General features: G+C 44.3%; 1 protein-coding gene across 4 annotated transcripts in view; it reads right to left on the minus strand.

Moving 5' to 3' along the window:
• Positions 1-9,881: 9,881 nt before the first annotated feature.
• TRAF1 (TNF receptor associated factor 1) overlaps positions 9,882-15,020 on the minus strand; it is a 57,964-nt gene continuing 52,825 nt past the window's right edge. For all 4 annotated transcript variants that reach the window (XM_026657303.1, XM_026657304.1, XM_024206656.2 and 1 more), the window contains one exon: positions 9,882-14,063. In XM_026657303.1, the coding sequence (XP_026513088.1) occupies positions 13,845-14,063 (219 nt within the window). In that variant the 3' untranslated portion in view covers positions 9,882-13,844. The remainder of the gene's footprint in view (positions 14,064-15,020) is intronic.

Here is a 15,020-nt window from a genome sequence, read left to right on the forward strand (position 1 = left end):
TTGTAAATATAATTGGTTTCCTTATCGAGAAACTTATGAGAACTAGATGAAAATCAGGAATCTGTTCCAGGAAAACACGAGTTGGAAACACAACCTCCTGTTTGGAATGCACCACTACTCAATGCATTCCATGTGGCCAGGGTAATGCAGCAGACATTGCTTCATGTACTACAGGATAGGGTGAACTGTTTCTTGTTTGAATCCTTTCAGAGCAGAGTAAGTGATATAGGGAAGGGCATATTACAGCAAAGGTATGGTTATAATTAGATCCAGTGTAGTTAAATCTGACATTCAGCTGTTTTTTGCCAGCTGTGCCTTTTTAAGGAAGACCATTTAGGCAACAGATTTCATGTCTTTTTATTGTTTATTTAATATGAGTTTAATCCAGAGTCCTTTTTTTAAGACCAACTTTCTTTGTGTGCAGTTATGCAATTGCAAAAGACATGAAGAGCTTGTAAGTGCCCTTCCAGCTGTGCAAGGTTTATATTAATGCAGCCGTTACATAATTTTGACACAGATACATTATGTACACGTCTGCAGTTCCTGTGCAAAGCTCAGAAAGGCCATTTCAAAACGAAAAAAAAAACCAAACAAACTCTTTCTGTTCCTGGAAAAGCCAGAGTAATTACTTGTGTTTAATAGGTCAAGTTTGGGAGGCTTCTTAGCCAACTATAAGCTTGCTGTAAGCTAATTAACTAATTAATTGTATTCAAGTAGCAGTGAGAGGCCCCAACCAAGATCACGGCCTCATCGTGCTAGACACTGTGCAAAAGTACTTACAATCTCAGCTCCAAAGAATTTAAAATCGGAACAGAAAAGACAGATGAAGGATTATGATCCCCATATTACAGATGAGGCGCTCAGATGTAGAGAGAGAAAGTGATTCACCAAAGGTCACATGAGAAGTCTGTGACAGAGCCAAGAACTGAACACAGATATCCTGAGCCCCAGCCCACTGCCTTAAGCACAAGACCAGGCTGAATTCTGATCTCACGCCCATGTAAGTCTGGAGGAACGCCTCTGAAGCCAATGGAGTCACTCCAGATTCATTCTGACGTAAGTTAGGTCAGAATCTGTTTTAAGATGTCTTGCAGAGACACATGCTAGCACATGTGCGTCACTCACGTGATCATGTAGTTTTCAGCCTTATGAAACACTCACCTTTCCACCCCGCAGGACTGGTAACGACTCAGATTTACAGATTCTCATTCTCTTTCTGTCCTGCAAGGCCACGGAGCAAAAACCTCACTGCAGGCACAACTACTACAGGCTCCACCTGTACCCGCATTGCCAGTGTGCTCCTAGCGCCCAGTCCAGCATGGCGCCGAGCATCCTCAGCTCCCAGTACCAGCAGGCTCAGACTCTCTCTAGCCTCTCCTGCTGCTGAGCTCCGACATCTTCTCTAAGCAGAGCCCCAGGCAGGGGAAGGGAGGTTATTTTTAGTCAAAGTGCAGCCCTGCTTTGCTTTCCCTCCACAGCCTGCGAAAAGAGGCCAAGAGAAGGTTTTTCTCAGAGGCTCAGATCCTCAAAGGTATTTAGGCACTAAATAAAGGCCTTAAAGCCTGCAGCCCCTAGTAACACCCAAGATTCCTGGCCTCTCAGCGACTCTCTGTCCCAGCCACTGCTCTCCTCGCCATGAAGAGCTCATAATCATACAAGCCAGCTTTGCCCACACAGGGCCCCATCCTGCAGTCCGTCCTCACGTGAGCTGCCCCAGTGAAATCTCCAGAAGGTGTTACACGTGCAAAGTTATCAGAGACCGCACAAGGAATGGAGTCATTGGAGATGATAAAGATCAGGGGCCTGTTCCTGCTCCCACTGAATTCAATGAGAGTTTTATGCTTGGGTACCAAGGCGATGGAGCAGGAGTGGCCCCAGACCATCTACACCCATCTTCCTGCCTATAGCAGATCATGCCTTATCTTACCTTTTCCAGCACCTTGTCCAGGCTGGTTCTACCTCTCCCAAGCAGTGGTGCTTCCTCCCTGTTCCCTGGGGAGAGGATTCTGCCCCTCTCTCTGCCAGGCCATCCTGGCTAGAGATCGACTGTTTCCCCAGTTGTAGCAAAACAAATCTTCATGCTGGCTAAACATGATTCTTCCCATTGAAATGGGGTCTGTCCACTAGGAGGGAGTCAAGGGGCTTTGGAAAGCTAACGGAATGATGGACTGAAAGGGAAGCTGATCTCTGGAGGAGACATGGGAACACTGTAGGTAAGATAGGGAGGAACTTGGAAAGAACACTTAAGTCTTCAGTAGTACCCCCAACGCCGGAGCAGGGAGAAACCTCGAGCAGCAGCTTGTGCTCTCCTGCCATTTGGTTTTAATTCATTATGATTGGATTTTTAATCTAAATCAGGGGTCGGCAACCTTTCAGAAGTGGTGTGCCGAGTCTTCATTTATTCACTCCCATTTAAGGTTTTGCGTGCCAGTCATACATTTAATACCTTCCTTCTTGGTCCAAGAGCTCTCCACGGGACCAGAGAAGGAGCATGCTGGAAGGAGCCTGGCCAGAAGGCAAAGGGGGCAGGTGGGTAGAAAGTGCTATTAGCACTGTCTGCCCCCACTCCCTAGAAGAGGATCCTTCCTGCCCTGTGGGAACCCCTGGAGAAGGAGATCCAGGGGTAGCAGCTAGAGGTGGAAGCCCTGGCAGTGACCTATGGGTTCTGGGCACCAACCTCCCTGGTTGTAACCTCATACCCCGCCCCGTGGAGGAGAATCCCCTCCCCAACAGAGACCTCCACCCCGGCAGTCCCAGCCCTGGGAGGGAAAGATCTGGCCCATTAAAAGGAAGAAATAAGATGGGGAAGGGCAGAGCTAAACTGGAGAGAGTTCAGTGTCTGTGAGATGAGTTTCCCTGTATAACTGTAGCAGCTGGGAGAGGCTTGAACTCACTGCGCAAGGACCTGTCCATCAAGGCAGGGCATTCTCAATTCAGGGGTCCCCTCTTGGTCTGACAGAGCACTTCTGGGGCCTGGCAAGACCTAACTACCCGGTCTTCTCCTGAGTGGCTGGGCGGGGTGGTCGGGCCTCGTAGGCTGGGAAGAGCATTGACATCTTTGCCCGTCTGTTTTGCACCGCAGGGTTTGAAACACCGATTGCTCAGGCACCTGGTGCTTTGTGCTGGGACCCTTGTACAGAGGAAGAAAATAAACTTAGCACTTCCTCTGGGTGCCTTCTCCCCCCCCCCCCCCCATCAGGTAGCCCCTTTGCAGTGAAGCAGGTGCTGCTGGCTACTCGCACCACTGCACTCCCCTGCCCCTCCACCTGGCCTTTCCACTGCCAAGCCTCTGACAAGCAAACCTGGTGCTGAGCCTTCAGTGCCAGCCAGGGAAGAGGCCAAACGCTCCCTGCTGTGTAGGAGTGGCCTTGCTACAGGGACCGAAGGACTGCGGCCCAGCACTCGTGGACACAGTTTCTCTGTATCTCGAAGTGCAGCCTCAAATTACCGTTGTCATGTACCTTCTCCTGTGTCGCCAGCTCGCTAAGCCTTCCACTCCTGCCCCCACTTCCCACCCATGATGGACTTCTCAGTCCAGCGCAAAGAGTAATATTCTGTGTACCTGAGCAACAGCAAGATATGTCCTCGCTGGTTACACAGCTTGGATCCAGACCTGGGAGTCTCTACTGCCTGGTAAAACAATCAAGCTGAGCTTTTACAGTTATTCAATTGCCTGCCTTCCCCCCATGCAACTGGGGCTGGGAATGAGTCATCAGGAAACGTGTTACACGAACAGAAAGTGAAGCACCTGGGTCCAGTGAGCCAGATTCTGCGCTGATTTACGCTGTGCAACTCCACAGCAGCCCAGGGCCGTGGGCAGGGGACATATGAGTGCAGGATTTTGCCCAGTCACATCTGATAGCAAGGCTCTTATGGGATTTAGCTGGATCTGGAGAGCCAGCATCTTGTTTTATGAAACTCTCCTGACTTACGCAGCCACGTCTGCTAAAAAACATTCCCATGTCTCTGAAATCTTATATCACGCAGGGTAAAAAGGAAGCTAACCCCATCGAACTCACTATCAGTATATGATGTGGAGACTGCAAAAGTAGGCACAGTGGGAGCTGACTTCCTCCTGGATTGGGAAGAGTTTTAGCTCCTTTCCTATGGCATCAGAAAGGTATTTCCCCATAGATTGCTGAGAAGTTTCACATGTGCCCTAGAACTTCAATGTTGTGACAATTCCAGCATTCTGGATAAGACAGCAGAGCTGACAAGAATAACGTGTATTGGCAGAGAGGTGCAGGAGCCCTGGGTAGGACAGCAGAGATCAGAGGGTGCTGCAAGTCAGGCTAGAACTGCACTGGGGGGAACTGGGGGAGCCAGGGGGAACTTCAGGTCACATTTGAGGGGCACTGGCAATGTTACTGGGGGCTACCCAGCCTAAAGAGTCATGGAAGCATTCAAGTCAGGCTTGACATGCGCGGGCGATTTGTGCAGAGATTAGGGCTGAAACAGCAGAGGACGTTGTGGGCCAGACTGAGAAATGCAGGTGGAGTTAGGGGTCGGGCAGAGGGGGACTGGAGTAGAGGGGTGCTGTAGGTTATGGCAGCGTAGGGAAGCTTTCTCCCAGAAGTGGGTCTGGCTCTAGCCTTCACAAGCAGCAAATTGACACCAAGAAACAAATTGGTGGCCCATAGAAATTGGAGATGTTACAACCTGATTAGCTCATCCCGTCCATCCAGTTGCCAGTGCAGGATTTCTCCCTGCAATACATCTTCTAGTGCATTATCCAACCTAGATTTAAAGGTGCCAGCCAGGTGATGGGGCTCCCACCACTGGCATCAGCAGACTATTCTGCAGACTGATACAGCTCACTGCCAAGAGGTTTTGATGCATTTGAGCTAAACTTTTCACTTCCTTTATTTCATCCCATTACTCCTAATTCACCCCCCAGCCCTACATACCATTCGTAACAAGTCCTCTCCCCAGGGGTGCTTTACAGGATACAAGTATCTGTACATGGTTAGCCCTCACTTAGCCAAGTGATTCATACTTTGCTCTCTTAGCCTTTCCTTCTAAATCATTCCCATCTGCCCCCTAATTATTCATTCTTGCTTTTCTCCAATCCTCTTTTAATTCACCAATATTTTGCTAGGGCCGAGGTGCCCAGAACTGTGAGCCATATTTCAGGAGTGTTCTCCAGAATCCTAGAGAACAACCAACACCTCCTCTATGCCACATGATGGGAGGTCTCAACTCTTGCAGCCCCAACTCAAATTGACCCTTTCCACTGCTTATATTACATTGCAAGTTTGCATCCCAGGTGCTTCCTCTACTGGCCCTCATGGCTGCTTTCCAGTGGCTCCTTTCCACTGAATATTTGGTTCAGAGTATTTTTCCTTGACATATGAACCTTCCTTTGTTATTTCCTGCCTGTTTCTAGCCTGTCTAGCCCCATTTTGTAATTTGTCCTCACTGGTGTTTGCACCACTACCCTCACTCACGTTGGTAACATCTGTGAATTTCATTAAGGTGCTGTGTGCCCCCTCTTCCAGATAAAGAATGTCGATCTTACCCAGGTCCAGACCTAACACCAACTCCTGTGACACTGCACTGGAGGCGTCCCTAAAACTCCAGACGTTGCTGCTTATCATCACCTTTTGTTTATGATCCACTAGCCCTGACACTGCTCACTTCCAAGCCAACTGGAAGAGATTATGCAAGACACTAGCAAACCCTTTGCTAAAAGCCAGACATGAGACACCTACCGTGCCTCCTTCCAGCCACACTCACTTTCCAGTTTTGTCAAAAGTCAATTTTTTTTTTAAGCCAGCAAGCAGATCTGGCAAGATTTGTTCTGAAAAAAAGTTATCACAGTCCATTAGAAAAGAAAAAATCAAAAGAAATCATAAAATCATCAGGCTATGGCAACATAACCTCCCCCCCACACCTCTTTGAAACATAAAAAGCCATTCCCATGCCATATTCATTTGTTTCACTACGAAAAATAAAAAATGTTCCTTTGGCACTTTTTAGTGTAACTATGCAGAAGCTGTGTGTTGTTGAGTTTGCTCCATACATCTTCCTTTCCCCAAATCAGTCTATTTCTGTAATATGTCCACCTCGCCTTTAAATGTCTATGCAATTCCTTCTGGCCTTACAAAGATCTCTATCCAAAAAGTGAAATACTAAAAGGTAACCACTTATACAAAGGAGTAAATTAGAAGCTGGTGAACTGCATGGATGTGGAGAACAGTAATTCTTAGCATTTTTATAATACTTACATAGTACTTGTCACCATCAAAGAGCTGTACAACTATGTTAATGCTGTGTGGTAGGTTTTATCCCCAGATGGGGAAACTGAGACAGAAGGACTAACTGATTTGCTCAAGGCCAAAGGGCTGGAAAGCATCAGAACTAGGATTAGAACTCAGGAATTCCCGTCCTGTGCTCACACCACTAGTAAAGTTTATGCTCCTGGAGTCTTAAAACAAACTATTAAACCAGTTCTTGAGAGTTCTAAAAAAATGTTGCTAAGATACATTGTGGTTCAGCTGCTATTGCATTCCTATTTTTTCCTTAGTGGAGTGGGTATTTTGTGCTTTTTTGATGTAACAGAGCGCTCACAGTCAAACTCCAAAGTTCCACATGACAAATGAGTGACAGGTCTTGACAACCATGATCTGCCTTGCCTCAAATCTATCGAAGCCAAAGAAAGAATGGACGGTTATTCCAATGATTCAGTCAAAAGTCCGACAATGTTTGCTCTATGTTGATTTCCTTATAATGTCAAACCATCACTCAGCGATGTAATAGCACTGCAGTTTCAGGGCTTGACAGTGGCAAATCCCTCATCAGTTTCTACCTTCTCTCCACCTGATTTCACAAATATTTACCCCATATGGAGATTTCTCACCTCACCACTGGGGTCAGTTCTTCAGCTGGTGTCGATCAGTGTTGCTTCATTGAAGTCAACGGAGTTGTTACAATTTACACCCGAGGAGGGCCTGACCCACAATATAATGAATGTCTGTTTACTATATTCTTGCAAAAGTTACCCTGAGGACCTGCGTAGTCCCACAAGCATGGGATGATATTGGTCTCGTTGCTTGCGATTTTTAAATTCAGGATGCACAGGAAGCATGCTGTAGAGGCCACGCTTCTACAGGCCAATATTTGCCAGCCATTAAAAGCCACAGCTTGATCAGTGCTGAGAAGTTAAACAATAAGTACATGCTGAATACGCAGCCTGATAGCTTTTCCTATATGTTAAGTCCAAGAGCACACCCCAATTGGAAAACTGTAACTAGAAGTCAAATTAGAACTAAAATGCTTCAACAACTAACTTTTAAAATTGTTTTTAACCGATAAAAACTAAAACATACTTTGGACATTAATTTAAACCCCCAAAATATACCTCTGGAAAATTAGCCAAAATAAACATTGAGTTTATTGAGAGAAAAACAAACATCAAAACCTGGAAGCCTTGTATAACCTATTTGTGCATTGCTTAGATGTGACAATTGATGACATATTAAAAGTTAATCAGCACTTTATGAATGAACCTGGCATGAACTTCATTTAGTTAGAAGAAACTGGAGTCTTTTAATGTTCTCTCAGGGTTTTCATGGGCTCTTCTAGGAATAGATATTACTGTGCATCTCACTCCCATCTCCCACGCTGCAGAGATGAATTATATTGTTTCAGCCATTACAATCAGAAGTGAAAGTATTTAATTTATTTGATTTCTTGGGCCAGGCTATCCTGCTCCTGTGGTGTGAAGCTGTGGAAATATTCATGTGGGTTTTTTGGGGAAAACAGGTCAACATGTATCAGCTGACCATCAAATGTCCAGAATGCCAGACATGTTCTCCCCCAGCTGAAGTGAGGCAGGGTTAGGTCTGGGCATGAGTGGAAAGTTTCACGCCACACGAGACAGGCCCCCTTACATCTTGACCACCACCCTTCTCAGTGGCGAGTAGCGGCTGACGCTCCCGTGGGGACTCACCCCCTGACCTCTCCCTACAAAAGCATGCAGAGAGCCATGGCTGAGTGCCACACATACGGGCTCCCACGCCCCTGCCCACGTCCATTCTGTGGGACCTCCACACGCACAGAGGGGAGGGGTCAGGGTGGGAGGCAGATGGATTTGCCTCTACAAGCAGGTTCCTTTGTCTACTCTCATTTATACACTGAAACCTATGGGGTTGCTTTGGTGTGAGGGGGCAGAATCTGGCCCATAGGAGTCCCCGCATGCCATTTCCCACTCTCCGGAGTATTTTTTCAGCTAGGTTTGGATGGCCCAGCTCTTGCAATTTGCTCTGTTTCTGTTTGATTCAATCTCCAATCTAAAGTAATTCTAGGCTCCTGCCATTAATGGAACACTCACTATTTATATGATTTGGAAAATCAATATAATTTTTAATAATAAAATCATACGAGGCAAAGGCACAGAAATTCCAAGAAGTCATTCATTCTCTACCCTTTAGAGTCTATTCTGTCACATGCACACGCACAGGTCACTTTGCTGTTTCTTTTCATGCTGACAGCTGGACAGGGGAAATTTTTAAAAAGCAAAGTTAAAAAAATAAAAGGATAAAAGGGCAGCCAATCCTTCCTGAGAAATAACTGCCAACTCTACGGAAAAGCAGCAAGAGCAGCTAATTAAAAAGCCCTGGTGCAGAAGTAGATCCCTAATCAGTGAGGGCGAAGGAAGGCTTACACAGGTATGGAGCAACTTCAACTCCCATGGCAACCAAGCAGAGCTCTGCCATTATCTTACTCTGCAGTAATTCTTGTAGGATCAACTGCTTTCCCCTCCCCCTCTGCTCCCACCACCCTTTCAGTCTGCAGCAGCAGCAAGGAGGTTCTTAAAATATCCTGGTAAAGCCAAAGCCTGCAGTATTCCTCCAGGCAGCACTCACACTGGACCAGCGTCCTCTCTCAGTTCCACCAGAGCAGCTATATTGATGTAGGTGGGGTTACACTAATTCACAGGAGAATGCAGCGCTTCTTGGGTGGGGAGGGGTGTTTGCCTGAGTAATGATTTGTGGGCCGCCTGCTCCCCTATGTGCCCGTGGCCTTCAATCTGAACAGGAGGCATACAGGAGGGGAGACAGCTGTCCATGAAGCATGCTTTCCTCTCCTCCTCAATGGACGCCCCTCTCCAGGGTGCTGGCTCCTTGGAGTTGGAGGGGGCATTGCAGCTAGCTAGGTTCCTCTGGGTTATTCCCCTCCCACCAAACCTGCCGGGGGAACACGTGGAAGTCCATACACAGTCAGCCCTGACTGAAGCTGGTTCCCCTCACACTGCTGAGTAAAAGGGAGACAGGAGCAACATATGACCCTTTGTATCTTGCCTAGAATTGTATTAGCTTAGAAAGACACAAAAGATTTCTAATATTTAAACATATCCAATATTGCAGCAAATAAAAATGTTACATGATGGAGAACACCCTCCTGCATACCAGTATCCACCAGAGAGGAACAGGTGGCCTGTCATTAAGGTACTGGAATGGGACTCTGGAGATCTTCTGGGGTTCAGTTCTCAACTCTGCCACTGACTTCCTCTGTGACTTTGGACAAGTCACTTCATCTCTTTGTGCCTCAATTCCCCAACTGTAAAAGGAGGAGAACAACACTTCCTTTCTCCCACTGACTGTGTGTCTGGTTCATTTAGATTTTAAGCTCTTCAGGACACAGACTTTCTGTTCGTATGTGTCTGTGCAGTGCCGAGCGTAACAGGAGCCTTCCTTTGGTTGAGGCCAGTTGGGGCTACCACCATGGAAATAAATAATGACAACATTGGTGCTGAGCCATGTCTGTAAACAAACTGCTATAATAATAATGGTCATTCAGTTGCCCCCCATTTTTTAAATCAACCCACACATTTTTTTAGATTAATTAGCTTTATTTAGGAAATAAATAAACAGCATGAAAATATGGATGGCTGATGTAAAAACTCCACTTTCTAAAATTACACAGGTAATTACAAAGAGTAATTTTTTTCCCACATACTACTTCACAGTGGTCATATGGACTGATATTACAGGAAAAATACTTTTCTGCCCCTAAAAAAACATTTTTAACATGCTTGAAAAAATTAAGCCTAGAAAAGAGAGAGAGAGAGAGAGAGAGAGACAGAACACCCAACTCCTTCACAAGCTTATTCAGTTATTTGTCTGTAGTTTTTGGAAATTTGATATTTCATTACAACTAATTATTGAAAAGGGCACTGGCAAGAGAAAAACAAGGGATTTGAAAAATCCACCCCTGGGTCAGCAAAGACACTTTAGATTATTAAGAGTAAAAGGACTTTTCACCATTTCTGCTGCACGTCTAACTAGGGTTTGTATTTCAGCTTGCACAATAAACGCAGACTAACAGTTTCACCTGCTTCTCACAAATCAGGCACAGCACTGGGGGATTTGGGAAAATATTTAACCCTGTTCCTGGAAGCTGATCTAATTCAGGATTGGGGGCTATATTATGAACTCTGTGCCCTTCTGCTGCCCAAACTCACATGTGAGGGTGCTGACCGTATCTCTTTCAATATTTTGTTTTGCATCTAAATTATCTGATAACCATTTTCTGCAAGGAGTGAATTTTAAAATAAATTTCTATAAAAAGTAAATGGCTCAGATTTTCCTCACAATATTAACACAAGTTGTTTTTAATTACAACTCAGAGCTATTTTTTCTGCCACCCTTCTGTCACGTTCCTAAGCACTACCAAAAATTCAACACTTATAGGCAGTATTTTAAAGTCCATATTTTAAAATAATCATGTCAGCCAGACTCAGTCCTTAGAAATCCCATGTAAAACAGTGCTGCTGGTTTACTGTGAATGAAACAGGCTATTCCACAGTGGCTCCAGAATGTCTTTCATTGTAAACTTCAAGTCTTGAAGCCCTTTAATCTACTGAATATAGATTTCTCTGTGGAACAGATTCACTAGATTAACTGATAAATGCATGACAACTTCCAAGCATCCCAAGTTCAGAGATGCTACTTACCATGTGTAACGTGTTACAGAGAAGTGGAGGTTGCAAAGAGATTCCATAGGAATACTCACTGGAGCTTTTTAAAGGCTATAGTCTGTTGTGCTTTGGCAGTTTGCTTTCTATACTCTATTCAAAGATCTATTGTCCTCTTAACAAACATTTATAACTCCCGTCAGTGTTAAAGGCAATTATGACCCTACATCTAGGAGTGCATTTCATAGAATTATATAATTGTCGGGCTGGAAGGGACCTTGAGGAGTCATCTAGTTCAACCCCCCTGGGCTGAGGGAGGACTAAGTATAGCTAGACCATCCCTGACAGAAGTTTGTCTAACATGGTCTTAAATACCTCCAAGAATGGGAATTCTACATCCTCCCCAGTAACCTATTCCAGTGCTTAACTATCCTTCATCCTCCTTCACTTCACTAGTACTGTAAATAATGCACTGTCTATTAAGGCTTATTATACTGCTCTTTAGGTCGCTTTAGTGGAAACTTGACTTGCAGAGTTCAGAGGCACTGTAGAAATCAGCAATAGAAAAGATCCATTAGTTTAACTATAGTCCAGTCTCCTGCCCGTGCCAAACTGTTCACTAGAAGATATTGGTAAATGCTAGTTTCCAATGTCCCAAGCAATGGGGCTTTGAAATGCTTCTCTTTCTGCTTTGCGGCACAATTTCCTCTCATTCTTTGAAGATTTCAGAATCAGTGGCAGATCTTTGGAATTACACTTCAGTATTCCAACATTTTCCTTCACAATCCCTGTCCATCGGATTTCCCATGAAAAAGGGTTAAATGACGTCGGAAAGATTTTCCCAACACTTCTGACCTATACAGTAAAAGTTAATTCCCACAGCCCCACGGATGTCACAGGAGTGCACTGCAGTACCAAGCAGAGACTCCTTTGCTGTGGCACCAGGAGGATCGCTTGCAGTATTTGGGCTTTCAAACAATTTGACAGGGACCTGAGTTACCACTGCAATCTTGTGAGTTACAGCATCAATCCAAAAATAATTCACTGCTCTGCAACATATTGGAGAATTGCGGTCTCTCTCCTCTTCCTCATCTTCTATGGAATTGTCTTCTCTGTTTTCCCTGGCTAATTGCTACCATGTAATCATTCTTCTTTCATCATTGATGTTTTGCTCCCTCACTCCATTCTTCTCAGTGTCCATTTTTCAGTTTGCTCTCAGCAGGGAGTAACTGTAGCTCTGAGGGGTCTGTGAACCCATGACAGGATTTAACCAGCGGTTAAAGTGTACTAGGTTCAAAATCCTCTCAGTGGTCCACTGGGGCTAAACTTAAACACATGAGTAACTTTACTCATATGAGGACTCCCATAGACTTCAAAGGGGCTATTCATGTGTAAAGTTACTCACATGCATAAGTATTGGCATAAGTCCCAAGTGCTTAGATACTATAGTGATCAGTGCTACAGAAAACCCTAAGATAAACAGGCTGCAATGCTAGCATGGTTTTGGCTGAAAGTTCAGGAACTCAAGCAACAAAAGCAAAAAGAATTGCACTGAATCCACCCAGAATGGCCCGTAAGAAGGGAAAACAGGTGATGAGAAGGCTATGAGGTTAGGGGAGCAGGGATGGAGAAAGAATGGGGTAGAGACAAAGGGAGTGTTTGTAACTTTCTCTTTGGGATAAAGGGTTGTATTTCAACTCTACATACATATTATATAATAGCTGCCAGCTTGTACAATGTTTGTTATTCATTCCTTAGCTTTATTTAAAAAAATAAATGCCACAAACTTTTCTAGTGAACATTTTCACTGCAACATTTTAAAAATTACTCTGACCCAGAGGAAGGTCCCACCATCAGAGCACATTAAAAAATAAAGAAAAAAGATAAAATAAATAAATATTGTATAATAAAGTCACTTGCCCTGGAGTTTCAGAAAGTGATTGAGCACTTAAAAAACCCCACAGACGCAATTTATCTGCTGCTTGAACTAGTGGATGTGGGGTTCTTGATGCAAGTAGGAATGTATTGAGGGTCACAATGGGAACTCCCTCTTCTCACCTACTAGAGTCAAGCTCCTCCCTTTAGTAAGAGCAAAGGCGTACTCACAGGATGCAACGTAATGATTCATATGACACAATAAAATCTGGCTGAACCCAACAATCACATGGCTAATGTGCAAGAATATTTATACAGTGTGTAAAATAAACACCAAAATCATATCATACAGTGTAAGGAATTCAAGCTATGAACATTCAGCCACAACCCACTGCTTTCAAAGTTACACACCCATTTATGCTAGCTGATGCGTGTGTCTCTGTGTGTGACTGATTGGAAAATCTGAATCCCAATGCAATGACAGACAGAATACAAATCTTTGGAGAGGATACAGCATACTCATTTCTCTACAAAGGGTGCAGAGTTAAGGCTCAGCCTTCACCGCTTTCTTTCCAGAAGTCGGGCAATCACAGGAGCACAAGAAAGGAGCAGGGACTGTGCTCCACCAGGAATCTGGCCAGCCCCTTGGACATGTGTGTATGTGTGTGGAGAGAAAGGGGTGGGCAGGGGGGAAGAAGAGGCTTGCTCCTTCTACCATCCCCACACGTGCACCTGTGCTGGGACTGACTAGAATCTGTTCCTCAGTTTGGAACTTAAGAGTATCAACTGGTTTTTTTTAAAAACACTATTTTGATCATTTTCAACAACATACCACTTGCACTGGTGGCATGAGGCAATGTGCCTAAGACACTATGGAGAAAGTAAACACAATGGGTAGATCTGCAGCTGGTGTAGATGACTTCAGTGGAGCTGCAGGGTCTGACTCACTGGATTTTGTGTGGGCATGAAAATACACACAAGGATTCAAACTGAAGGCTCTCCCTAGACAGACTTTGCATGGCTGTATTGGCAAGTACCCTCATTCCAGGGTTTATGAATTCGTTTCTATAATACACTTAAGGAAAAGTGTGTCTTCTCTGACATAGGCATATTTGGGTGACTGTAATTTGCACAAAGGGAGGAACATGGGACAGCCACTTGCAACATTCATGTCGCTCACTGGCCTTTGAAATGAAGCAGAAGTCAGATCTGGACGAAAAGCATCAATTACATGCTCTCTGTTGTTTTGGTCAAGCATCATAAACGTGACCTGAAAAATAATTGAGGGAAGACAGGAACAATAATCATTTCTTGCATTTCAAAACAATAATCAAAGACACAAAAGCATTTGGACCCTGTGCATTTTGACAAGTGCAAATGTGCTGCAAAAAACAGCTGGATGCTTTATCGAAAACTAAATGCAAACTAAAATGAATGTTTCCCAGCTGGCAAGGTCAGCTAATGAGAACAAGGGAGATTATAATGGTTCCCAGATCAAATGTTTAAAACTTTGCCACTTGTAAAGTAAAACGAAGTCAAAAATTCTGTCTAGGTGGAGAATTACACGATGCAAAACCTTTCCCTCTCTCCCGACAATATGAACAATAACCCATGAGTTTTGTTAAGACTGTTAAGGTAACTCTATTATTGTGGTTTGGATTTGAACTAGACAGCTCAACTTGCTGTCTAGGAGGGATGAACAAAGTAAACAGTCTAGAATTTCCCCTGCTCATTATTACTTTTATTAACTTACTGTCATTTAGCTTGAAATAGAAAAACACCTTTTAAAAGTGATATGAATTCTGAATGTTGATTCATTATTCTCTTTGGCTGGTTGGTTGGCACTATGGCTATTTATATGACAGGCTTACAGAACTATTGCTACATCAGAGTCAATGTTAAAACAGGGATCAGAACCTCATTAAACTTTTTCTCTCTTTCCTTTATTATTGTTGCTGATCATCAAGCTACCTGTGCAACTGGGGAAAATAAGACACAGAGTAGGTAAGGGACGTGCCCAAGATCACCCAAGGGAGTTTATGGCACAGATGGAAACAGAACGCAGATCTCCTGACTCCAACTCCTGTGCTTTAGCCACTTCCTGTACTATCTAGGTATATGGAGATATAGAAATGATAGTGATAGGCTTTGGCTTAATCACAGACAAAGCTTTAGATATAACAAACCCAGAGTTTCACGATATATTTGAGATTCTGGGTTCTTGCAA

The sequence above is a fragment of the Terrapene carolina genome, unplaced genomic scaffold (genome assembly GCF_002925995.2).
Source record: "Terrapene carolina triunguis isolate 2854851 unplaced genomic scaffold, T_m_triunguis-2.0 Scaffold238, whole genome shotgun sequence".
Classification (NCBI taxonomy): Eukaryota; Metazoa; Chordata; order Testudines; family Emydidae; genus Terrapene; species Terrapene triunguis.